This window comes from Drosophila ananassae, chromosome 3R (genome assembly GCF_017639315.1).
Source record: "Drosophila ananassae strain 14024-0371.13 chromosome 3R, ASM1763931v2, whole genome shotgun sequence".
Taxonomy (NCBI): Eukaryota; Metazoa; Arthropoda; class Insecta; order Diptera; family Drosophilidae; genus Drosophila; species Drosophila ananassae.
Window position 1 is genome coordinate 9,554,164 of NC_057930.1, and position 27,632 is coordinate 9,581,795.

General features: G+C 40.8%; 1 protein-coding gene across 4 annotated transcripts; it reads left to right on the forward strand.

The window, feature by feature from the left end:
• Positions 1–70: 70 nt before the first annotated feature.
• LOC6505936 (AF4/FMR2 family member lilli) lies at positions 71–25,775 on the forward strand. 4 transcript variants are annotated; one of them, XM_032455102.2, is made up of 7 exons: positions 9,554–10,174; positions 11,884–11,946; positions 21,766–21,873; positions 22,471–22,669; positions 22,735–22,913; positions 22,991–23,150; positions 23,215–25,775. In XM_032455102.2, exons 1-7 carry the CDS (start codon positions 10,031–10,033, stop codon positions 24,369–24,371), a joined length of 2,010 nt encoding a protein of 669 aa, XP_032310993.1. In that variant the 5' UTR covers positions 9,554–10,030; the 3' UTR covers positions 24,372–25,775. The 4 variants fall into 4 exon arrangements, with proteins under 4 accessions (XP_014760518.1, XP_032310993.1, XP_001965051.2 ...); XM_014905032.3 differs by lacking the exons at positions 9,554–10,174; positions 11,884–11,946 and adding an exon at positions 71–1,819; XM_001965015.4 differs by lacking the exon at positions 11,884–11,946.
• Positions 25,776–27,632: the final 1,857 nt, after the last annotated feature.

Consider the following 27,632-nt stretch of genomic DNA (forward strand, 5'->3'; position numbering starts at 1 on the left):
TTTTATATATAAAACCAGATGGTAACGAAAAGTTGAACACTGCGAACAAATGCACAAAACACATATGTCTCGGATAACCCTAGCCTAAGTTGAATTTTGTAACCACATTTTTCGGTTAGACGTTTGTATATCGACAGGTTTACTTACTTTTGATGGTTTCACACAAATTAATTTGAGCCATTTTGTACAGTTATTCGTTTGAAGCTTAAGCAAGTAATCCAAAGTACAATCATTTATGTCAAACAGGACACTACCACAACACACCCAGAACTGGCCAAAGGCGATTCTGGGCACGAGCTAAACGAGAAGGGGCTACGGCTACAAGGAGTCATTTCTACAGGGACAGCACAAAGTATCTTTTGCTAACAGTTTGTAAGCTTCATTTAACGCCAATTTTGAGAAAATATTAAGATTTAAAAACTGAGTTTTGTTAATAAATTAAACAATTGTTTCCTGTTAAAAATAAGAAACCCAAAACATTAGATTAAAGAAGACGGAAGACTTGCTAAACCGAATGTAATCCCCACACACGCCTCTTTAGCTTGATTTGTAACTAGCTGTAAAGCTGATCCTTTTCCCCTCCTCCTATCCCTACCCGTAATCTCACCCAAAACCAAAGATGTATGCAGCTGCTGGTGGCGCCTCGCTGGCCTCGCGCCAAGCCCGCCAGCGCCAGCGGCAGCAGAAGAAGAACCAACAACTACAGGCGAAACTACATCCACCGAAGGCGGCCGGGGCGGCGGGCTCCAGCGGGTCCGGCGATCTTGGCGCCTCCACGCCCACCCGCGGCCAGTCCCGGCAGTTCCATCAGCTGCCGACCAACTACCTGCGGGCGCCGCAGGCCCAGGGCCGCAAGCTGAGCGCCACCTACACGACGCAATCGAAGCTCCTACTGCCAATCGACGAGGGCGACACCCAGTCGGTGCTGCAGCTGCGCATGCACTCCCACTCGCACGCTCATGCCCACGCCCACTCGCACTCCCATGGGCCAGCCCACGCCGCGCACGCCCACGGATACCATAGTCATGCGGTAGCGCAAACGCCCTACCAGCAGTTCGCCTCGTCACATGGACGCGTCTCACCGAAGCTGCTGCACCGGCACTCCGGCAGCAGTAGCGCCGGATTCCATCCGGCATCCTCAGCCGCCGTTGGACAGCTGCACAAATCCGCCACGGCCACATTGCCGTTGGTCTCCCAAATGGAGGACACGGATGCGGATGCAGAAGCATCGACGTCGCCATCGGCTGTGGCCGGCGTTAAAACGACAGTGACCTCGTTGGAGTCAGCCACGCCTACGTCTCCCCCGCTGGCCAGCACTTCTGCTGCCGCTGCCGCCGCTCTAGCAGCCGAAGCCGCGGCGGAGGGAGAGTTTGCTGGCGCCGCCGCCATGTTTGTGCCCCACCATGATGCCATCATTGTAACGCCGGCCACGCCCATGGCCTCGCCGGGCCACGTGGCCAAGCTGCGGCGACCGGGACCAGAGGAGCTGCTGGAGACGTCCACCGCCGAACGCCAACCCCTGACCGCTGGCCATTTGGACGACGATGAGGAGGAGGAACCCCTTCATCCGGCGCCTGGGCAACTGGAGCGTAAGTGCAGCGTGTATCGGATGCGCAGGAGCGACGCCTTCGAGCAGGATGCTGGGGGCGGGCTGAAAAGGCAGCTCCGGGAGCTTCAGTTCAGCACAGGAGTCCAGCAGACACAGTACGAACCGCTCCTGGCCGACGAGCCGCAGCTTCTCTTCAAGGGACTGGGCGGGCGGAAGATGCAGATCTGCGGCTACTGCGAGGAGGGGATCTGTGTGTGCGAGCACCTCGAGGTAATTCTGATCTGGCCAAGAACTCTCAATGGATTTTATTTCCGGGTCCTCCACTTATTTCTATATGTCCTATGCATGTCCCTAAAGCGGTTTTAATTCTGTGTGTTATGTGTGTATTATGATTATGATTATTATTATTATTATGATTGATTGATTGATATGATTATTATTATGATTATTATCTCTAAAAATAATTGTTAGTTCGGGTCAAGGATACCCCTCGGGGTATCCACGGGGACACGGGAGAAACTCCCACGGGTAGTGTGGTTCTTTTTACAAAAAAAAATAATACACAATATAATTTATAATAATAATAAGACTAATCAAGACACAAGACTTAAGATAAAACAATCCCTGTAAGTGCTAAATCAACCATTGCGTTGGGGCATACAGGTCGTATGAGTTATGTTTGTATGATATGTTGCAGGGGATTGCTATGGGAAGTGTGTCTTCTAAAGTGCAAAGGGTGCACTAGGGTGGACATACAGGTCGTATGAGCAACGCTGCATGCTGGGCTATCGTGTTATTGAGTATCAGTGTTTTACTTTTTTACTCAAAAGGTCAAATTAGCAAAAAATTCATAAATTAACACCTTAATAAAGTGTCCTATAAATGGCTTACTCGTCTTATTTGTAATTTTGCTTTATATATGTGGAATGTGTAAATATGTGTGTCCTCCAATAAGGACTCTTATATGCTTCATGTTTTAGTAATTTTTCTATAAATATTAAAAGATGTCTAAACAAGAATGCGCTTTAACTGGCATGAATAATGGCTGTGTCCGGGTGTTGTGTGTTTTTATTAATATGTATGTTAACCCATCTTTAATGTATGTTCAAAAAATATTTTACATAATAATGATAGAAGTGTCTTAGATATTTTACTATGAGATAGATATGAGGCTTATTAAAAGAGCCATATGAAATGACAGAAACACTTACCTAAATTTGTTTGAAAGGATCCTAAAAATACCTAGAAATTAAATTTATTATTATTTCCTTCAGCTTCTGCAGTTTCTGCTCACGATTGTGCAGATGCCTTATATAAATATTTATATGCTTACATAAAATGTTGGAAACTAGACCATTTTTATCACACATCGATTCTCACACATTAAAAACACTCGATTGAAGCCTTCAAGGCACTGGCTCCCCCGCCTTTGTACATTTATTCGTACGGCATCTCTAATAAGGACAAGTTGCTCTTGGCAGGAGTCAACTGGCTCGATTTGTCCAACTTTGTGCAACTTGGCTCTCTCCCTAGCCAAGGCAGAGCCCCATTTTTGAGGCGATGCCATAACGGCGGCAGCGCCGACAAGAAAACGGGCCAGAGCCGGAGCAGAGGAAGCAGCGGCGATGGTAAGTGCATGCATAACAACAATTCGAGATTCGGAAGCGCATAATGTGCCTTTGTATCGGCCTGATAATGTGCTGCCCGAGAAGTAGAAAAAAAGTGCTTGGCAGACACATGCCACCTCCACATGCCACAGGACCCGGCCTGCCGACTGGCGCCGTTTGCCAAATGTTGTGTAAAAGGCTAATGGCGGACACGGAATGTGTGTCATAAAAGTGCAAGGTGGTGGTGGTGGAAGTTGTGTAAAATAATGGCTAAAAGGGGCAAAGACAGGCGGTAGAGAAAGGCGGAAAAAAAGCGGAAGAAAGCAAACAGCAAAAGCGAATGACGGCGGCTGAAATTTATTATATTCCCTTGGAACCCACGCCAGCGTCATTTCTAGTCGCGCTTCTCGCTTTTCCTTCCCGGGCCACTCGAATCGCTAAAAGAGACATGGATTTGTCGGTGTATGCGTTTCCGTGTCTATGTGTTGCAAGTCGCGAGTGCCACGCGCCCCGTTCCCCGCTCGTGCTCACACAAAAACAACAGCTAGTAAATTAGCTGGAAAATAGAGAGAAAAAAAGTATGCGGCAAAATGGCGGACGCCAGAAATGCGAAAAAATATCATCATCACTGTATCACCCACCCATCCTAGCACCCACTACCCACCGCCCACGCTCATAGAACCGTGCCAACGCCCAACTCCCCCCTCAAAAGTCGCGAAATGAAAACGGCGAAAAACTTGTAATAAAGGTGGAAATAAACGCGGCAGACTGTCCGCTACCTGGGAGGACGAGACAGGACGGTACGGGACAGGAAATTTCAGAATTTATGAATAAGCAAAATGGCGGCATTGGGATAAATAACTGCATTAGCATTGCACATTCTTGTCTGTGAGTGTGGCAGGACATTCAGCAGAGATTTAGTGAGATTTCTGATTTCGGGACAAGAGCCAAGAATTCCCAAATGTTCATTTAATTCAAAACATCCTGCAAAGTTGACTAGAATAGTTGCTATTAGTCTAACGACTTTTATAAAAAAAATCTATTTCTAACAAATGTTAAATATTTTTTAAAAAATTCTTAAAAATGGAACAACTGCATGGACTGCAATTTTTTTTAAAGTTTAAATTTATTAATGTAACTATAACAAAGGCTATATTTTAAATTTTTCTACGTTTTCAAGACTAAGACAATTGTTTAATTTAAACTAAAATATATTACACTTCCGAGTCTAGAATGAACACTTTGCTATCCATGAAAGAAGAACCAATTATAAATCTCTAATTAAAATAGTATTATCAAATGCCATCGTATAAATCCATCCTTGTATAAATCATTGAAGATTCCAATTTCCAAGACTATGAATCAGCTCTCTTGTGCAATCTAGTACTTGAGGTCGCTCCATTGAGATTATTTCAGTTTGATGAATCAAATCGCTTACGCCCAAATGAACAAGATGCCTTGATTTGCAGGGACATCGGAATTTAATTTGCAATTACAGAAGATGTCTAACGAAAAGTGCGGCAGTAGCGATTGTTGCTGCCTCCGAATGCAGCCCCAATAATTACTCAAACTGTCGCCCGTAGATGGCGCCAGATTCTGGCCCCCACCCTAAAGCTGCCAGCAAGGCCACGCCCCCTTCTCAGAGACTTTATTTCGGTGTAACTGCAGCCAGCCTTGTGGCCCAATTTTTCCCAGAATTCGACAGCCTGCTGGTAATTGTTTGTCAGGCACGTCGGTCTCGGCTTGTTCTCGTAATTGTAACTGACACATTGCATTGCCTCTCGGCCTGCCTCCCAGCTCGGCCCTCCATTCAAGCCATCTCGCAAATAAAGTGGTAATCAGACTTCTGCCAGGAAAAAAAAAAACTCAAGCCGATCAACGACAGTTTCTTGTTTATTGGATACTTTGCGGCAACTTCATTGAATTATTGTTGCATAATTCATTCACTGACACTGGCAAAAGGATAAAAACCAGCAGTGGAGAAGCAACTCCTCTTGTTTATTGCAAAGCCACATTTAAATTAATTTTCGATTTTGGCTCGATGCTTTTTCTCTGTTTGCTTATTCCGCTTGTGCCAACATTTATCTTCGATGTTTGGCCAGCGTGCGAACGAGGCAAGTGGCAAGTCTGCGAGTGTGTTTGGATATGTGCAACTTGATTGTTGTCGCATGGCAGCCATGGGCCATCGACGATGGGCGATGGGCAGTAAAAATCATTTAAAAAGACACAAATTACTCTGGGCCGTGGTCGGAGCCGAAATTGCTTGGGCAATTTTATTGTAACGCAATTACAAAACTGCATTCCCTAGTACTGGAGTTTGGAAATTGATGAACTATTATGGATAGTACACTAAATAGATTTTTACTTTACTCTATCCAGTATAATATCCAATACTTCTCTTAGCTTCTCCCTACCTCCTGAAAAATAAAATAGCTTATTTCACTTAATCTCATTCCAGTCAACAATTTCCTAAAAGTCTACCCGCAAATAGGCAAAGATTAAGCTATTAATCTATCCACTAGAACTCAATAATTTTAGCTCAATTAGCGCTGGTTGGTGGTTTGGTTTGGCCAGGGCAAATTTGCGCAACAGACATCATTGAACAAACAACAACCACAAGTGCTACGCAAACACACACTCATTCCCACACACATATGTAGATCCTTAAACTCACACAGAGACAGTTGCCTCGATTGTTGTCAACAATCAAATAACACGACTTCCAACGAGGACAGTTGCCATTTCTCACGGCATGTGGGGGCGGCATATGCAAATTCCTCCTCGAGGGGCGCCCAGTATGTGCCTTTAATTACCTGCAGACAAGGCGCCCGTCGAGAGACAGGTGAACAAGTCAGCGGGCGATGTGCCAAAAATTGGCCCGAACAAAATCCATGGAAATGGAAAAAGCACTAAGACTGGCTTGGCTCTTACTGGGAGGCCTTTTTGCCATTCACATTAATTAACCTGAGATATGCACTCACCGAGAGCCGAGGGCCGATTTGAGCAACAGTCGATTGGGGTTATGTGGTTGGGTTCTTTTTTGCGGTTTTAATGGCTGTTTGCCCGTACATTATATTTTTTGCCGTAATATTGATTTCATGGCTTTGATGGCTTGGCAGTGGCTATGTGAAATGTGAAAGTTGAAGCTCCATAAATACCGTTGCCAATTCTGCTAGGGTTAAGAGGTAAAATGTCAGTAAAGCTATATTTAAACTTCAGATACCAACTAGCATCGTTATAACCGTAACACTAAAGGATTTAATTTAATTAAATGAATCAAAATAAACGATAATCCACTATAGATCATTGAAATGCTGATGGAATGCCATTGCCCTTGGGATAAATCTTTTGAATTTCCACTTAACTTTACGCCAAAAACTGTATAAATTTGCGTGTAATGCACTCGACACAATTGGCCATAAAATGCACGCTACCCGACAGACAATTTCTCACAAAAGAATAGGGCAATTCAGTGTTAATGAAATTTACAGCGAAATGTCATATATTATCCTGCACTTGTCCCGGTCTGTCCATCTCTTTCCCCTCTCTTATATGTGTGTCTCTTTCTTTGGCGAAAATCATAGCACACAAATTAATTTTCATAGTATACTTTTATGCGCTTATGTTGTCAGCAGGACATTGTTGTTGCCGCTGTTGGCGACTAGCTGCCAAATAGCAACATGTGTAGCCACGCACAGACACACAGACAAAGGACATGCAGAAAAAACAGGATAAAACACAAAGTCAGTGCCAACGCATCCGCGTCTGCTTGACTGTAAGTGTGTGTGTGTGTGTATGTGTGCTTAATTGCGAAAATGTTGCAATCTTTTAGGCGTTGCAACCAGTCAGTCGGAGGCAGAGCGATAGTCAGACAGCGGCCTTTTGTTATGTCAGCTGCAGTGTCTGTTTGAAACCCATGTTTTTCTCTATTAACGACCCTGAATCGTGTACATGGCAACAGTTGTGGCACAAATTATAGAACAAATATGTTAAGCATTCCTTGCAAAGTTGGTCCTTAAAACTAGGTAGGGATAAACCTTTAAACTTTACCTCAATAAAAGTTAAATGGAGAAACCATTTATTAAAACCTTTATTATCTTTTAAATCAAGCTATAAAAATTTGTATAAAATTTATCACGTTACTACCACTACTATTTTCATTCGGACTGTATGCATGGAAGATTGCATCCGAGAGCGTGTGTGGTTTTTGCATGAATCTGTATTTCATTAAAATTTCATCTGCATCGTTCAACGAGTGACTTTTTCCGCTTTGCGCTGTTGAATTATTGAAATTTTCGGTTCGCAGTTGCCAGTTCTGCTTAGGTCGCTGTTCCACTTGCCTAACAAAAGCTACCCGATGCGACGTAGGCTGGGCTGCTACAGCATCCAATGCAGCATATTTGCATATGAATTCCAGTTGCAGCCTCGACTCCGGCACTGGGCTGCCGTAACTTTTTCGACGGCCCCGGCTTCCATCTCGCTTAGAAGTAGTCCCTGTCCCTGCCCCTGTCCCTGGCCCGAGACCAGGCCCACATCGCTCCACAGCCATTTGAATTATGGCATTGCAGGGCAGCAACATGGCTTATATGCCATAAATATTTTCTCTGTTTGCATTACTCACCAGATTTTTGCAAGTGATTTGCAACGGCCTGGAAACTTTGCAGTCGACTTGCCTTAACTTTTCACTCAACCCGAAGAACCTCTGGGGCATCGGTAGGGGGCACCGTCCAGGGGGACGGGAATCGATTCAACTCAAAGATGTGCATTGAATGCGTCCAAGAGCAGCTCTATCCTGGTTCATAAATGAATAATTTGGTTTATTGACATGGCCTGTCATTGTTTGCAAAGCGGATTTGCTCGGCGTTTGCATTCATGACGCATGCGAAACGTAATCCAATTACATTATAAATCTATTGAAACGAAACCATTGTTGTAAATTCAATTGAATAAATGAAACAATCACAAACGAATCAACATTTAAAGTAATTTATATAATAAAATAAATGACTAACAATAACATATGATTTTTTGGCCTATAACTTTAAAATGCATAAATGCACAAAGTAATGAAGCGGAAGTCTTCAATTAAAAGTTTTATTTACTCAACAGCCGTTTTTCTGCAGCAAAAAAACACAAAAGTTACTAACAATGTGCAAAGCTAATGTGAAAGAAAAAGCCAAGCGGAAACCATAAATTGAGAAACTGCAACCAATGTGATATAATCAACTAATAAAATATAAAAATCCTTTTAAGCATATTTCTAACAAAAAGAAACCTAATTTAAACGACGGAAATGGCAAAAGGAAGCAGGCAACCGGAAATCAAAAAGAACATGCATTGTGTGGAATTAAATTTTATATAGTTAGCGATATATTACATGATAATGACTACTAGTGCTACAGATAAAACTACAACAAAAATAAAAACAAAAATAAACAACAAAAGCTTTAAATATTTTTTCTACTTACTAAAAAAAACTAAATTAAATGCACCAAATGTGATCGAACTGAAATAATTTATTGAACAACCAATACGAGTTACTTCAACAATAAAATTCGACAACGACATTGCCTTCTCTCATTGTAGCCTAAAACCAAGTTAATTCTAGAAACTAAAAACTTAACTACGTAGACACTACAAATAATTAACTCTTAGCATTAGTCGATACAAAAAATAAAGTAAATGCAGATGAATCAGTGACTAGCTAATAATTCGAACTAGAAGACTTTTCTACGTGCAATTCAAATTGATAAAATTAGGCGATGAATAGACTAAGGCGAGCAATCACTTACCTTTACGAAACAGTGCGCTTACGTTAACGCTACACTAACGGCAACGGTCAATTCATAGATATTAATAAATGTTTATAGCTTTCAATGCAAAAATTCAAACGAAAATGAAATCGCCAACGAATACAATGCTGCGTGACGTGAACGCTACGTAGCAGAAGGCCAGGCGTTTCGTTACGCTCCGCTACGTAACGATAGATCCATAGAAGATCCAACACAAACACAAACAAAACACATATACACACGTAACACGAAACACACGTAACTCAGATCCGTAAGATTTCCGTTTTCAAATACGTCACAAGTCGTTTATGTGTCGCCAGTTGCGGTATTCGCGCGCGCAATTACGTCATCGAGAGTCGCAGCAGCGTTGCAGTTGCAGCAGGACGGGACGTCGGCGCAGCCAGAAGCATCATCGTTGGAAAGCCAACAACAATGACAACAACAGCAACAACAACAAAAACAGCAACATCAACAACAACAACACCAAAAAAAACAACAACGACTTAACGGAGCTAGATAAGCAGCCGACCACTGGCGATCAACGCAGCCCATCCTCAGCCCGCCACTCAACTGCGCCAGTCACTTCCGGCTGACGCAGTTTTCCAACAACCAGGCTACAGAAAGAAAAAAAAAACCAAGAACCACCCCAAAATAACCAACAGCACCACACATAGAAATCTCTGTTTTTTAACTTTAAAACGAAAACAGAAAAAAAAACATTACAGTAAAAAAAAAAATATTACTCTTTGCTTCTATTTCTATACTCCTCCTCTTTGTGCCTATCGAAACTCCGTACGCTCAGTACGTTCGCGTAGTTCTTGAGAAAGTTGAGAAAAACTAACCTCTTGACTTGACTGACAGCGACATTTAGTTTTGACGTTTTTTAAGCTCCTAAACGTAACCTGTGTCGTCCCATTGATTTTGAACTGTTTGACGTTACATTTGACCGCTCCCGAAAACGGCTACGTAACTTAACGTGACGTAACTTAAACGGACCGATAAACGATACCCGATAACCGATACCGATACAGAAAAGAACTAAGTACAGTTAAACCAAAAAGTAAAAAAAAAACAACACCAAGATGCAGGCCGCATTGATGCTAAGATCGAAATCTCGGGTGGCGAGAAGAAGAAAGCTACGAAAATTAGGTGGAAGACTTGAGTTGCCTAGTAATGTAGCAACTAAAGAAATAGCTCCATTTCCTCGTTATCCACCTGAGTCATGGGTAATAATATAAAATACCAAAAAAAATGCCTTAAATTAAATTTTAAACCACATTCTCTCAATCTTCCTCTCTATCTCTCTCTAACTATGAGTCTCCTTCTGAACTAAAGAAGAAGCGCCCCCCCATCCCACAAAGAAAAATTATAAAGTTAAAAAATCAGTAAAGCAAAAGTATAATCTCAGAGCCCCTAAAAGCAAAGAGCGCAATAAGAAAATGTCATCAAATGAAAATCATCAGCTAAAATGAAATTTTAATTATAATTCCCAATATCCAACCCGAAAGTCCAACCCAGTACTTACTAAACCCGCTATCTGACTATCTTTCCGATCTATATCTCTCTCTATCTGTATTCCCCCAGCCTATCTCTACCCGTCTCTTTCTCTATTCGAGTCCTTTGTTTCGAGCCCAAGACACAAACTCAATTTTGATTTAAGAAAACGCCCCAGAGTTAACTAGTAACAGAGCATACGTTTTTTCCTAAGTAGTGTGGCAACTCTTTGCTAGGTTTGCTTATAACTAATAGAATTCAACCTTTTCTCAAACTCTTTCATGGATCTTGCAGTTAATCTAGCGGGTGCTATACCCAACTATACCTATTAACATATATATTTTAAAAAGTTAACTCTGTAGAAGTTTATAATACGCCATATACCTATAGATACTATATATTTCTCCAGTCTAAGAGCTCTGCCAGCCAACAACTAAATGCGCTGTACAATTAGCTTAAACACCTTTTTTCAATTCTCAGCAAACTTTTAGTGCTTTTGCTCAAACCTCTACCTCTATCTCTATCTACCTACCCCTTTCTATCTCTTTCTATAGCTATCTAACAACCTAACTCTTTGTCTAGCTCTCTGCCTCTACTTCTGTCTCTATCCCACTTACTGTAACTCTCTATAAACCAATATAACTCTCTTGTCTGTCACCCAGCCCTCCACACACTTAGCTTCAACTGTAGTTGAAACATTGCACAGACCCCACTTCAAACCCCACCCACCCTTATATAACCCCGAACCCCAAGATCACCTAACCGCAGTAAACTCAGCCACTTTCGCCTACTTTGCACTTGCTTAAAGTCTATGTAAAGTATAAATAAAACTCAATATAATCCAAGACGTGTGTAGTTTTCACCCACAATACCACTAAAAATAAAATCAGACATAACTAGTGCGCTCTTCCCTCCTCCCCCACACACACGTTGCACCCTGCTAAACTAGTCGAATAGTACTCAAATGTATTCAAAGCAAACGCTTCTAATAATACCCCACTAAACCTAACTCAGATAAACCAAAACGAGCTATGAAATATCAAATACAAATACCTTCATAACAAATAGAAAGCACATCTCTTGATTTTCGAACACATTTTGTAATTTTTTAGCAAACATTTACACGGATTTTAATCCTTATTTTTAGCGACTGGTACATGGATTATTTCTTGCTTCAAATGTCCATGGATCAATCAGATTTTAGATATTAGTTTGGCTACACTATCACCGAATCTCTTACGTCTTTGTCACTCACTACGTCATCCTGTCTAATTCTTTCGTCCTGTAACCCACACTCGCACACGTTTTACACACAACCACACATAGCAGAGTATTTTCAGTCTTGAATCTTACATTTTTGATTTTCAATTTTCGCCTCTATTGATGTAATGGCGTAATTCGCTAACGAAATATTATCGTCCACCATTATTTGCGTAACTAGAAAAACACATACGTGACAACGCCACCGGCGCCGCCGCCGCAACCGCCCACGCCACCGCCGGAAGTAAGTGCCAAAGCATCCGTTTCGTAAACATACATTTTCATACATATTACGTAACGGAAAGCCAAAAACAAAAAAATATGTACGTTATTCTTTTCTATCGTTCGTTCATCACGTGCAAGTGTCTCACGTGATTCTTTGTGTATGTGTAACGTAATGATCACCTGCGTGGTTGCCGCAATGCAATGGCGTAGTGTCGCTTACGTTACCGTCTTGCAGTTGGTTGTAATTTGAAAGTACAATGAAAATGCTTGTAAATAATTCTCTTGCTTTGCATTTGATCTGTCTATCCTCTTGACCAAACTATCCCACCCACTATCCAGCATCTCTTTTTCTCTTTGTAATCTTTACGTTTTCTGTGTCATTTGATGAATAAAATTTTAATTTTTTAATCTAACCTGTTTTTTTTGTGTTTTTTCAATTTTGTACTAAGCTGTGTACGCATTTGCACATGAAATATTAAAAATATTTTTCTTGGTGTTCATTGGTGTGTGTTTTTTGGCCCGCCTTCAGCATTATGCCAAAGCCAATAAAATATTTTAAATATTTTATTAACTGCAAAGCAGGGCCAGCAAGGGAAAAGGTCTCTTGGACCCCACAACGAAATAAAAGAAAAAAATACAAAAATTGCATTGAATATTTACAAGCATTTTCATTGCTTTGATTTGAACAACCCCGCCATGCCATTTTGTGTAGAGAGCCAGCGACTGTACTGCAAGAACTGCCGGCTGAACTTGAGGCAACGTGTGAACCAAGTGCCCATCAAAACCATAATATACACACCACACACCCATGGGCGGAGGACGAGTGCCTACAAATGTATATAGAACGAGCATAAAACTTTAATTCAATCAAATACAGTGGTTGCATATTCCCGAATTATAAATACATAAATGGGGCCGTGTGGCCCTCCCTCCTCCACAGTAAATTAACGCAATTATACCTCACCATGTAAATTTGCAGCAGTTTATTAACATAGCGCCGGGTCAGTGATTAGCATAAATCAGTTTGGAAACTCAACAAGTTTGGTGGCAGCCGCAAAACTCAACTTAATTTGCATTGAATATACATTTAGTTCGTCCTCCTTCTCCCCCCATACATACATCAATTAGCCATTAGTTCAGCAAATTTTCAGTTGATTTTTTAATAGCTTCGGTTGCCTTAACTCCTAATTTGTAGTCATCAAGCCAAGAAACAAACAAAAAAAAAAAAAAGAACAATAGACATATGAAACAATCAAACTATAAACTAAAAGAAAGTATGCAACATTAACTAACAACCAAAAACAAACCACCAGCAACAAACAAAAGACAAACTAAACAATCAAACTCCAACAACAAACAAACACTCAAGCAAAAAATGCATTAATATATAAAATAAACAAAATGGTATCAAGTTTTCCCAAAAAGATTCTGTAAAGCTTACTTGCCTCTCATTCCCGTTTTCGATCTAGGAGCTCAACTTGATTCAATTGCGAAATTTGTTCCACAAAGTTAAACCAATTAAGAAGTAACCAAAAAACATTTTCCTACCAAAAATTAAAAAAAAAATTAAATACATAAAAGGAAATCAATTCAAGAGAAAATAAAAGGAAAAAAAATCAGATTGAATGTTTTACAAAAACGGCAAAATGAAAGTGAAACAAATTTTCCCTTTGACAATGCCGACCGTTTCTAGTCGTGTCGGCTGCCAAAGTGAAAACTTTGCCTCAAATTGAAATGCACATTTTAATTTCGGCCCGAAACCAATTTTTTGTGGAACATTCACATGTTGAAGCAAGCGCTAAAAACTGAAAAAAAAATATATATATACAACTAGAGAATAAAAAACCAATAAAGGGCATCAGGAAAGAAACAATACAGCTTACACGGCAAAAAATTGAGCTGTGAGTTGAAAGGCTTCTTGGGTGGGACAATTGTTGTCGTTTAGATTTTGGTTCTGTAAGTCATTATTAAAAAAAAACAAAAAAAAAAACATTTCCAGCGGTATGGGTAAGTCAGAGTCGGCGTGTTATCTATACCAAATATTAAATATATAAATATGATAAGGAAATGTTTTTCCGTAGATTAGAAAGCCTTTCAGTTTAGCTATGCCGGCCAAAACACCCAACCAATAATGACCATTATACCATTAAAAATCAAATCCCGCCCAGCCAAGCCAATAAAGCGCATATCTTCGCATTTACAAAAAAAAGATAAAATTTATAAAATAAAATATAATTGAAACATTTAGTTGTTCTATGCATACTTTTGGTGAAAAATTGGGCTTAAGAATGTCGTATGTCTCAAAGACCCTGAAAAGTATGCTAAAAAAAAGGTCAATCGTTAGGGATACATTACAAAACACATATATTCTCATTTGAGTTACTTATTATTTGATCAATGTTGACATAGGTGGCACTATTCGGGGAATATTTGCGCTGTGAGCTTCAATCGTCGCTTTCAATATTCATTTTAGCGCAACTTTAAGCCTTTCCTTTTCACAGACACACACACACACATGAGACAAGTTGCGTATCCTTTACTACTTTCTCTTCTTCTTTCTCTTACTCAATGCCAAGCACGCACTAAATTAACAAAATGACCGACACACACTAACACTCGTACTCCCTTTGAAATCACATACTTTTTTCCATTAATTTGTTTCAATTTCAAAAGCAGGTACGCGACATTTAATTGCAAATTTATCATGCTCTCTGTCTATTTCACCCTCTAAAAAAAAAAACAAAAAAAGAAAACCGATACAGCCCAAAAGTATGCAACGCTTGCTAAAATGAAAAACCGAAAATCGAAAAAATTCTGATCGAAAATTAGGTACAGTCTAAATTTAATGATTCAAATTATTGCGATCCACGCCATTTTACCAATTCTATTCCTATATTGGTGTCTATGAAATTGTAACCACAATGCTCTCTCTCTCTCTCTGTCTCTCATTATATATCTCTCTCTCTCTCGTTGTGCTGTGGCCCGTGCTCTATGTGACTAATAAACTTAGTAGCGTGCTAGGTTTAGTAGCTTAAATATACATATATATATATAAATATCTATATTTATTGTAAATTTGTGCCTTTGTGAGTGAGTGTATGTGAGTGTGCGTGCGTGTCATTATGTGTATGTATGTATGGGTGTATGTGTCCGCCAAATGCCAAATTGAACTCTAGCATATTGGGACTTAAAAACAACCGGAATTCGAACAGCAAACAAAAGCTATCGTATAATTTTCAACATTTTTTTCTTGCATGTTTGCATTGCCTTGCTCGTCATTTTTTTCCAATTCTATATCCATTCCCTCTCTATCTCTATCTATCTCTCTCTTTTTTGCTGTATCTTTATCCTTCTATCTCTATATAAATTTCTGTATTTTTTTCGGTTTGCCTGTAAAACATACGGAATGCTAGGAATCGTTGTTCCACTGCGTGCATTTTAATTGACTTGTCGGTCTCGCTCTAATATTGCTCTTTCTATCTCTTTCTCTTGGATATGTTTATCCTGCAGCCTGTGCGTTTCTCGCATGTGCCTAATTACTGAAAAGAAATCCATTTAATTTTGTTCACTTTCCACATTTTTTACATTCATTCTTTGTTTCATTAAACATGTGGGACCGAAAAGCAATTGCATGCCATTTAAATTACAATATTGCAGCGTCATCAGGACAGTTTGACTCCTTGTTTCATCTTGATTTCTATTTCGATTTCGATGGTTTGATTTTTTTATTTGATTAAATGTAAATCTTCTCTACACCCACAACAAATATTTGCTTTGTCCAATCAAAAAGCTACTCGCCCTGACTAACCGTAAAGCTAACAAAGCACAAGAGTGAGTTCTTTCAAATGTATCTATATATCTATAAAATAAAAGCACTGCAACAAAGCCTCGTTGACTAACCGACACAATGCCTTAATATAATACTAATACTACTTTTTCCTACATGTATTTAATGGCTTGTGGTGTTGGCAAAGTTTCTTGGAAGCTATCCTTTAGGGATTACCTCTTTTAAGAAAGATAACGAAAAAGCGGGTTCAAATCATAATACTTTTAGTAATAATTCTACAAAGCCAGGCTTTAAACTAACAAGCGAAATACAAGCTCCAGTCTTCCATCAAAAAAAAATATATACAACTTCCCCTTGAGACTCCAACTTTTCGATGTCATTCTTCTCGCTCGCAACCTGTTTACGTTCGTGTGGTAGACCAACTTAGCCCAGAAAGGTCGCAGTAAGTAATCTTTGGTAATACAACGCTTTCACGACGCTCCCGACCACGACTTAATCAATTTTTAGTGGCTAATGAACGCCCTGGAAGCCGAGAATGAATGCCGAGAATTGCACAATTTGCGGCTAGGACACACTGGAGGAGCTACGGCATGAACTTGGTTGGCTTCTTCTGTCAAGTTGACTTAGTGCCATTTGTGGCCAAAAAGTTTCAGCTGCCATTGACTATTTCCGCTATGCCAGCCAAAAACAACAAGGCGACGGATGGGTCGTAAGAGCTCCGGAAAGGCAAAACTTTGCAATGCAATGAAATGCAATCGAACGGAACCAAAACCCAGCGACATGCATTTTCCTTTCGCCCCCCCTTCTTCAGGGCTAGGCACCATTGTTTTTTATTCCCCCAAGAGCCAGAGTGCGCTGTCGAGTGTCGAGTGCTTTTGGCGCACTTTAAGAAAAATTTTATTGCGAACAAATTATGTAGCATATTTCTCAAAGCTTTCCTCACATCCCTGAGTCCCTAGTCCCTGTGCCATGTGCCAGGCACTTGCCGGGACTTGATTTATGGTGCCATCTCCAAATGTGAAATTGAGCGAAAAGCAGTCCTGATAGATGGCTTCTGCCATCCAGCGTTTTCAACCGACGACATGCGTTCAATTAATTCGCGACTGTGGCCGACCGTTTGACATTTTCATTAGGAAAACAAAAATAAAAATAAAAGAGAAATATTGAGAAAAACTAGGCGACTGCGACGTTTACATTTCATGGCCGGAAATCCTGCTGAAAAAAAAAAAATAAAAAGCTGAAAACGAAACAGAAACTGAAACTGAAAGAAATGTCTGTTTCCGTTTGAAGTCCACGGAACCGGTATTCGCTGCCACACCACACACAAACACACACACCCAAACAGACACACACATATTTCCTAGAAGTTCGCATTTAGCCGCAAAACGACTTTAATTTGCGGTGCCGATGGCGCTACCCTCCGCTGACCCCAGCTCTTCCCTCGAAAAGACTCGGAATGGTCTGATTTCATTACACAATCTGCGCTTAAATGCTAACTTTTTTTGCCTCCTTGGGTTCCGTTTGGGAAACTTGGCCACTTTTCTTTGTGGCTTTGCCTTTAAATTGTTTTGTTGGCCAGTCGGTTAGATCTCTCCGGTTTGGTTTTCTTGGTCCTTGAATTGGGATTTTTCGCTTGTGCGCTCCGTATCCTGGTGGCTGGTGCCTAGTGCCTGGTGGCTGGTGCTGCCTTGTGCCTGTGCGAATTCCATGCCCCATGTGTTGCATGTGCTATCCTATCGATTGGTGCGTCTTACGCGAATTGAATTTAAAATCAAAGCCTTTTGGTTTAGAAGTGCGATAAAGGATTTGAGTTGAACACTGCCAAATGAATTATTTACAATGTGGAGCAAGAAACTATCGGGTCTGGAAAGCTCTAGTTATCAGTTCACTACAAGAAGAATACTTTATATTTAAAGTTGCTTGGATATTTTTTTAAATCTATTCTCAACACACATGTTAAAGCTATGATATTAATTTTGAGAAGATTCTTTTAAAGTTACCCAAAAAAATGCCTTGGCCCTGGGCATTCGACGGCCTAATGAACTGTTCTAGGGCTCAGTTCGGGACCTGACCGTTTAATGCTGATTTGTGTACCAAAAAATATACTGCAAAGCCGTTCCACATTTGCCCCGTGGCCCTGGCCATGTGCCAGTTTCAAAGGCTCGCACATATAGACCGCTCCGCCGATTCGCCGCATAGGCTCATGGAGCACCTTGAGCCTCCAGCTGCCTCTAGATTCGGTCTTGGAGATGGCGAAGGAGAAGGCCTGGCTGGCTGGATGGCTGGCTAGCTGGCCTTTCAGTGTCATTTAGTGAAATTGCCTGTAATGTCTCTGTCCCTGCCCCTGTCCCTGAATCTTCAACGACCGTCGGCTGCTGCATTGTCTAACCACAGCAAAGCATTAGCTTTTCCTTCGTACTTTACGACTTGGTCGTGTGTCAGCTCCAGCTGCGGCTGCTTTTGCATTTTTCATTAGCCTGCGCACATTCGGCTGGCTCTTCTCGACCCACCTGTCCGAACATCCTGGCGTCCCACCGGCTGCCACTCGAGATGCCAACCCCACCCCGGATAGCCCCGACTGGCCCCGGCAGTCGTGGTGTTGATTTTACAAGTGCATTTTGCACTTGATTCTGCGCAACTCGGCTCAAGTCGCCTGGCTTTCTCCGGCAGCTGCATAATAAAATTGTACACGGGCCAAATATCCTGGGCTGTCGGCATCTGCCGCCTCAGCTATGTATGCTGAAATGCGACTACACAAGTAGTCTCACAGATTTGTTTTCAATTGCCCGCAGAAATATAGAGATGTGGGTTGCAGCCAGGAAGCCTAAGTACTCACCCAGAAGAAACTGTGTGATTATCTGCAATTCTTCTGCCCAAATGTCATGGTCAAGTGGAAAAAAGATCGAACCCAATGATTGCCTCGTTAACTTCAGGCCATGTCGGGGAAAAAGTTAAACAAAAGCCCCAAATCGATAAATATGTTTTAATTGTTTCGTCACATTATCGAAGTAGTCACCGCAATTTAACAGTCTGCCCGAGGCCTGAAAACCAAACCACATTCAGCACTTGAACAAACAACAAATAGTCGGTGGGAAGGCAAACAATCAATGAGCCCGAATAAATTTCTGTCATTAATGGCCCACCCTTCCTGTTTGCCGCTGGGACATCGTCGCAGGCGAGTACATGTTAATTTTCGACGCCGCCAGGCGATTGCGGCAAAACAATTTATTGTTATACAATGGCCGCAGAAATCTATGGGGTTAATCAGAATGAAAAAAGGTAACCACCTCTTTAGTGGCCACTGCCCAGGCCCGCCGCCCCTAATTATTGTTAATTAAAAATGCATTATTTCAGCCGAGACATGCCTAATAAGAGAACAATTACGAACAAAAAAAACGTAACAATTCTACGAATCGATAAATCGTAATTCAGTTTTACTCCGGCTTAGATCAAGCTATTTTTTAGCTGACTTTCTGTAGGATTTCGATTTGCCATTAAGCTCTTTACACACAACATAAAAATTTGTTGCCTACATTTTGGGGCTGGGGTGGCTGTGTGCTTCCTTGGATTGGCTTCCGTGTGCGGTGTTCATTAGCGTTTTGTCGCCTCCGTGCCGCAGACGGAGCCCGATTGAAAGCACTTTTTCGACGCTTTGTTGTAATTTTTACAACATTTCTATTTTTTCCATTGCGTGCGCCAGCCAAGCTGGTTAGCGCTGGGGGCTCCACTTCGTATAAATAGGAAATCCATCGAACGGCCGCAGATATATTGGCAAAGTCGATGATTAGAGCCTGTGCGAAAAGGTGAAAGTTTAATGAACACATGGCGTGTGCGTATTCGCAATGAATGGGCAAATATTTGCTGAAAAAAAATTAATAATAAATATCAAAGGGCCACGTGGCGTATGAGCAATATGAATAATTTGCCAGACGCTTTTAAGTGGAATAAAGGGTAAAATTATCGTTTAATTGTCACCTTTGTCCCGGAATCCGTCAGCTGTTTCGAAAGAGAAAACATTGTTTTGCCAATTCTCTGTCTGACTTTTACCATTATTTTTGCGTACGTGCGTTGGCTTTGACTCTTTGTTGTCCTTCGGCGGAGAATCCGTCTCCCCGACGGTCTCCTCTCTGTTTGTCAATCAGCGTCGCAAATTGTTGATTACACCTACATTAAGTCAAGGGCAGGACAACAGTTACAGTTACAGTTATGTGGAGCAGCCGATCGATACTTTCTCCCACTCCCACTTCCACTTTTACTTCCCTTTCTCTTCCGCCTTTTTTTTTGTGTTCTATGGCCCTCTTGCTTTGTGTGACTGCGATTTTGCACACGAAAAGCAAACGAAACCAGAAAACGTGGCTCTACATACCGAGTCCATCATGCTCACATCTATATACCACAACTATATAGTCATATATATACCTATATATCTGTTGGCGTTCCTTCCTTCTTGTCGCGACTAGTATATAGGCCAACCAGTGTGTGCGAGTGGATGTGAGTCGTTTTATTTGCCTTATTACTGACACGCAGCATATTTAGTAGCTGGCTTAGTGACATTGCCTTGTTTATAGTCGCTCCTCCACGGAGCATGGAGCTGGACTGAGCTGAACTGGATGGCTCTGGAATCGGGGCTAACTGGGAGGGAGCCGGTCGGGTCGACTCGCTCATTAGCCTGTCTACGTGCTGGCCAGTGCACGTGTATGCAAATATGCGAGTGTGCATGCTTGTGGGTGTCAGTGGCTCTATACCTCGGTATAGTATGTCTGACATTGACTTGTGTTTGTTTGCTTAGTGGCAAGTCGAGGAGAAATAAAAGTTTCCTTAAAAAAACAAACAACTAGGCACGAACATTACGTATACGTCACGTTGATGGATTGGTCATTGTTTAACTTTTTTAACTCTGATATTTCATATTCTTGCTAGTTGTAAATTTCTGTTTTTTTTTAAAGGCTTTCACTTTGAAAATTTAAAAGTTTTTATGAAAAAGGCGTAAACAAGGAAGTAAGTTAAAATAAATATTACGCATACGACGGGGTGTTTTTTATAATTTTTTTTATATATAATATATAACAATCCAAACAAGAAACTATTTACCTTAAAACTAATAAAAAAAAATTAGTTTAATTCCTGAAGTACATTTTGAAAAATTATCTTAAATATTTTCAACAAAACTTAATTATTACCTAAGTTTGTATTCATTTAAAATTGATTTTTTTTTTCCAAGTGGTCTCTAATATTTTTTAATAATTACAATATTGCATGGGTTATGAGGAGAATAATACTGTTTTTTTTTAGCTGTTTGAGATCGCATTTATTTCAGCGCTTCGAAGTCTGAATCATTCTACCGAGGCATGTTTGTTTATGAAATCTAACTTGTGTCTTGAAGTGTGCTCTCCCTCTACCAACTAAGTGTTCAACTCCTTTCAGTGTCTTTTTTTACTTATTTTCATTTTATGTTTCACAATTCTCTGTTGTTTACCCTCCTTTCTAAATACTTACCTTCCTCTACTATTTGAGATTTAAATGTTTTATGTTTCATATCCTATCTGTTAAGTGTTTCCGATGTGCGTCTATGCCTTTTGCGTCTTTTACTCCGAAATTCTATCCAATTGGCTGGCAATTATGTTTTCTATTGATGTTGTAATTGATGACGAAGTGAGAAATTTAAGAATTCTTGAGACCTATTAAAATTCAGTATTCAGTTCTATAATCCAATTCGATTGCTTTTGCATTAGACGTTAATCTTGTCATGAGTTGTATTGTATGCTTTTGATGAAAATCAAATAATAATAAATGTATTTTTCCCCTTTAACCACTATCGAGAGACGATCTCACACAGCCCAAAACTAATCACTGAACTGTATATATTTTCTATGCATCTGCCCCACCATCACCGCCAAAAACAAACAAACCCAAAACGCAACCGCCACCGCAACCGCAACCTCCAACCACAACCACTGTGTGTGTGTTGTTATCGTCGTCGCTTGGTGTTGGTCTTCGTGCTATCGTGCTATCGTTGTCACTTGGTCCCGATATCGATCTTGCGCCAAAAAGTGCGCCCAGGGACGAGCCGCTAGATTGGAGCGCGGCCGACGCTGCAGCGTCCAGGATCAGCAGCAGCAGCAGGCCACCTGCCACCGACGCTGGGTGAAGCGCAACCGAGTAAGTGCCACAACGTAGGGCCAGGTACGACGGAAGCTGCAGATCCTCGTAACATTAGCCCAGCAGTCTGGCATTTTCACCCTGTCACCTTTATATTTTCAAATTCCCATCACTGTGTCACTCTTTCCCGCCCCTCACTCTTCTTTCACGCACCATTTTCTCGATGTTCAGCGCATTATCGGTTAGGTGATACAGACTCAAATATATCGATAACAAGATGGAGGTCGCCAGAAAAGCTCCTTATTTCAACTTCTTTCATAAGACATTTGCATTAAATCGAAAGAGTTTTGTTAAGGGCTAAGATTTTTTTAAAAACACAAGTTCTTGAAAATGTTGAATGAAATAAATTGTTTCCAAAAGAAAAAAACCAAACTGGAAAATTTAAATCTCAATTTAAGTAAAGTTTTATCAAGAAATTAAAGTCAAATATTTGAAGTCATATTACTGAACTTAAGGCCTCTAAAAACTTATTATATAAGTTATTTTAAAAATTAATAAACTATTTTGGAAACAAACTATATGACTTTGACTTTTCGCAAATTATAGTGACAAAATTAAAAAAAATATTAAGCTAACATTGTCCTATTTTCGTGGCAGATACAAGACGCCTCCTTGGGCGGCTCTTCGGACGATGAGGACTTTCTGGGAGTGCTGCGTGGTCCCAGCACCTTTGCGAACGCCTTTCTCTACGTAGGCCTGGGCACAGTGGCACTGGGCCTGGTCATCGCTTTCGTTGGCACCGGCGAGAAGGGCTTCAAAACTGTGGAACTAAGACTTATAGGCCCATCTCTCATAGGCAATATTATAGTTTATCCCCCCATCTGTACCTATTTGAATCTAACATTTTTAATATTTCTTTAGGATTGGGTCTGATCTGTTGCATTTTACGCATTCTTTTCTGCATCTGTCCATCGCACTGCATCTCATCCAGCAAGAAGACGCACAAGAAAAATGGCAACAAAATTGATGCGGACCACACTACGTCCCTGCTCCGGAAGGAGAGCAAGAGAGTGTTCATAGCCAGAGAGCCCAGTATCCAGGTCAGTATCTACTAATCTGGGAGTAGTTTCTATATTTATGAAAACATAATACAAACTTTTGATTTCTATACCGTTAGCCCAAATACCCCATAGCGCACAAACGGAGCCAAAGCAAGATGCTCAACGAGGGCATGGAGGCACTGCGTCAAATAGCCACCACATCGCTGTTCATGCAGAATGAGCAGAAGACCGCCACAAATCGTGTGGTGCCGATCATCAATGAGCCGGAGAGCGGTGGTGAGACAAAATATTAAATCCGAGCTGTATAGTCTTTTTTATTTAAAAACTATTCTCATTTTAGATGCTCCGCTGGAGATGAAGAAGCTGCAGACGGCACTGAATGCCTGCGAAATGAGCGACGAGGAGCAGGATAACGATCAGGAACAGGATCATGAGCAGCAACAGCAGATTGCCAAACATACAACCACAACAACAGCAACAAAAGCCACAACTGCCGTTACGAGTAGTACCACCAAAGACCCAACAGCCATCTCGAGAGTTACGAGGGCAACCACATTGAGCACCGTGGACGAGAAGCCCGACAGCAAACTGGTGCGGCAACGTGTTGCCCTGCAACAGCAACGCCAGCAACAGCAGCAGCAACAGCAACAGCAACAGATGCAACTGGAATCGCAGGTCTCACAATCACAATCGCTGTCCTCCTCCTCGACGGTGAAGGATTCCCTGGATGGCGGCGTTGTGGAGGTGGAGGAGACCTCCCTAGTGGATGCCACTGCCTCGGTACCAGCGACCACATTGCCGAGTAGCTGCAGCACTGGCGCAATACCAAGGATCTCGCGGCCGGGCATTTCGACGGGGGCCACGCCCAAGACGACAACGACGACGCCCACCATCAGCACGCGACTGCCCACATCCCAGTCGCATCCCACGAGCTACGACCTGCCGCCGGCCCTGCCACATACATATTCCGCTACGGCAACGGTTCGCGGACCGTTGGGCATGTCGATGAGTAGCTCCGCCTATGCCATGCCAGCCAGTGCCAGAATAGGAACACCATCAGGATTGGGATCCGGATCGGGATCGGCAGGAGCGGGAGCGGGAACGGGAACGGCAGCAGGAACGCAGCCTCCCACCACCACAACGATCAGTTTGCTGCCGCTGCCGGCGCCGCCGACAATGGCCACCGCCCCTGTGGCCAGCATTCCCGGCCAGGTCCTGGAGTCCACCGGGGCCACGAGTCTGAGTCTGAGCTTAATGCAACCCATGTCGGCAATGCGACCGGCAACGGCGTCGGGCCTAACCACCTCGTCGTTCACCACCAGCTCCGCCCTGGAGCCCCACAGATCACACCCGTCATCCGCCGGATCGGTAATGGGGCGTGGTAGCCTACTCCTGGCCCCGCCCAAATCAGCGGCGGGGGCGGCGACGGGAACGGTGGCGTCGTCGAGTAAATTCGAGCCAGAACTGGTGCTCAGTCCGGCTAAACTTGGCCAGTAGGATTAAAAAAGTATGGGATTTAGTTACGATTTTAGTTAGCCAGCAGGTCTATGTATATGTCTAGGTTCTAGGCTCGAGTGCGCGTGAGTGTGTGTGTGTGCGTGTGTGCCAGTGTGTATCCAGGTGAATGGTGGAAGATGTGAGTGTGAAATCATGAGCGAGATTGAGAATTAAAACCGAGAACAAATAGAAATCAGAATTTAGTTACATATGTATATGTACCCTAAAACTATCTTTTGAATGTGCCACATAACTAACTATGACAAAAACACTAAGTAATATCCCTCAAATGTCATGTTTTGAGCTAGAAACTTTCAAAATTCTTTCAAAATTGTATCATTTTTTTCAATTCTAAGTCATAATTGGCAACATATAATTAAAACTATTCGTTCATAACATGACTTTTGATGCCATATGTAACTTTTTCCACCACAAACTGCTTTCAGTGTCTAATCCTAATAAATTTCACTTCCCAAGGCTTTCTTACTCTATAATTCGCCGAGTCACTTCCTTTTCTGTTTCTATATTTCTGTTTTATGTGTGACTATCCAACCAATAGATAGCTAGCAACTCTATATTTCCCGTGTCTGATCTGTTCCTGAAAAATGTTTGCCAACCTGCGCTGTTCTAAGCTATCGAGAAAACCAACCACATAGCCAGGGTATTATGAAGTTTGTATACCAAACATATCGTTAACTAAATACAATAAACACTACAAAAAATAAATATAAAAAAAAACCAAGAAAATAAGCTTGGTATGGATAGGAAGGCAAACGCTAATAATGAAAAGAATAAAAAAACATAAATAAGAAAAAGCCCATTAGATATTGTATCTCGAAATACCAACCAAAATTCGGAGAGTCCAAAAAGTATTAGGCAGATCTGTCAGCGCTCTGAAATCAATCGTCGAAAGAGCTCTACCAAACAAAAGAAAACTAGGAAATAATTAAATGCAGTTACAGTCAACGCAATAAACAAGTAAAGTTCTGCCATTGTTTGAATTCGTTTTTAAATTCACTCGTTTCCGATTCACCGTAATTTTTGAACAATTTTAAGGCACTTTTCGAAGCTATTGCTAAATTCGATATGATATGAAGTATTTGCTTGCTCTTTCAAACGGTAAGCCCAAGAAGGCCCTTTGTGGCCCAAAAGAATAGAAAGAAAGTAACATAAACTAAAATAAACCGACTCCAATAGAATCAAATGTGGCCGCATAATGTCAAAAACAAATCGAAAACGAAATAAATGAAATGTAACACTCTTAACAGAACAAATTGTGTAAGATGCGTGTACAGAAACCAAAGCTGCAGCCAGACATAGAAAATTATAAACAAAATTTATGAACTAGTATGTACGAGTATGTAAACTAAATGTGCAGAAATTAAAAGAAATATAAAACGATAATTGTTGTTTTGTTCTGGAGTTGTGTAATGATTTACAATGGATAAAAAATCGATTAAGGCATTCCGCTCAAGAGTCTGATGACTCTGATTAGCAAAGAGCAGAGAGCCTTCGTTATATATTTTTTTATATTTTCAACTATTAATCATATTTTAAAACCCTTTTAAGCTCTCTAGAATATTCACAGATAATTAAAATAAAAAAATTTTGTTAGATTTTACTGTGGATTAATAGGGAATCCCTTTAAAAATCTTTTAAAGTATTCCGCTCAAAAATCTGTATTCCTAAAGAGGGTTCTGCTGAGGGTCATATTGTCGTTACTACCCATTCTTCAAAGTTTTAAAGGAGACTCTAAAAAATTCACCTAAAAAACTAAAAAAAAAAGGGATTTGTTGATTCTGATGAAGATTTATAGAGAATCAATGTATAAAGCTTTGAACCTATTCCGCTAGAGAATCGGATGAATATTCAGAAAATTAGCCATTTCAGGAACTAATGTAGCCATTTCCACATCTTTTGAAATTGTTGCCCGCCAAATTTTCAAACAAAAAATATATGTAGACAAACTGTTGAATGTATTCTATCCATATAGTCATTTCTCCAGAGATTGAAAAGAGAAATCACAAACTTATCAACTTCAAGATTTTCCCTTGGTTTGGACCATTTACTTTTTTACCTTTTTCATGTAGATGCATGTAAAAATAAAATGTACACCAAATCTACACACTCAGAGGAAGTCGTCTAGCGACCTCTTTTAGTATTTTACAGTACCATCAAATTTTACATACATACATTTTAGTTTCTGTAATAAGTTCCTGAAGAGACCACACTGCGTATACGTAACTAAAGTAGTTAAAATAAAAATGTGTAAATAAATGATCCATTTTCAATAAATTCATTTTAGCCTATAACATTCATAGTCTTTTTAACGTAATGTTGTTTCAATGTAAAAACATAGGAAGTTAATTGATGAAGAAAAGTGCGTTGTTAAACGGTGCTCTGCTTATGAGCTATTAGCTCCATCGAACTATTTTCTGCTTATTAACTTTCGAATTAAGCCATTAATCAGCAATTTTTATGCCACTCATACTAATGATGACAATGGGACTACTAAGACTGTTTCTGCGCTTTGGTCTTGCTTTGCATTTAATTGGAGTATGTTCAGGTAAAAAAGACTCCATTATAACATTAACTATTTGTTCCTCTAGGTGTTCGCGAAATTCGAATTCACGAATGTGAAGTGCAGCCTTCCGGACTCAAAATTCGGCAATTTTGAGGTATGCCATCTGAAGTCAGTGAATAGAACCTACAAATACATGGAAATGAAACTAAACCTTAACCAACCAGTTACCAAGGCCCAGGTAATATATTTAAAATTAAATAATTTAAATCAAATACTTATATACAATATTGCAATAGGCCAATCTTGCTATCTTAAAAAGGTTGAACGGCTACAAGCCTTTCCTTTACAACGTTTCCGTGGATTTCTGCACATTCATCAAAAAACCAAAATCACATCCTGTTTTCAGCTACTTATATGGATTTTTGAGCAATTACTCGAATTTGAATTCTTTCTGTGGCATATCGAATAATAACGGCTCACTGAACTGCGTTCTTGTGGATAAGCTACCCGCGGAATATGTTAATTATTTTGTCACAAAAGTTCTGCCAGTTCCGCCTGGAGCCTATATGTTTGATACGAATTGGTACACTCGCGGAGTCCATCGCGTTGAAGTCTCCGTATACGGCACTCTTTCTTAATTAAACTTGAGACAAAAAATATTTGTTTGAAAATCAAATAATAAGCAAAAATAAACATAAGAAGTTTGCGTTAAATCCAAAATAAACAACACTTTGAAC

What these genes read in the sequence shown, in the direction of transcription:
- LOC6505936 (XM_014905032.3), top strand. Translation starts at nt 620, where the DNA reads ATGTATGCAGCTGCTGGTGGCGCCTCGCTGGCCTCGCGCCAAGCCCGC. An exon ending in GCTGGGTGAAGCGCAACCGA is followed by an intron (nt 21,874 to 22,470) that starts GTAAGTGCCACA and finishes TTTTCGTGGCAG; the next exon opens with ATACAAGACGCCTCCTTGGG. An exon ending in CAATGAGCCGGAGAGCGGTG is followed by an intron (nt 23,151 to 23,214) that starts GTGAGACAAAAT and finishes TTCTCATTTTAG; the next exon opens with ATGCTCCGCTGGAGATGAAG.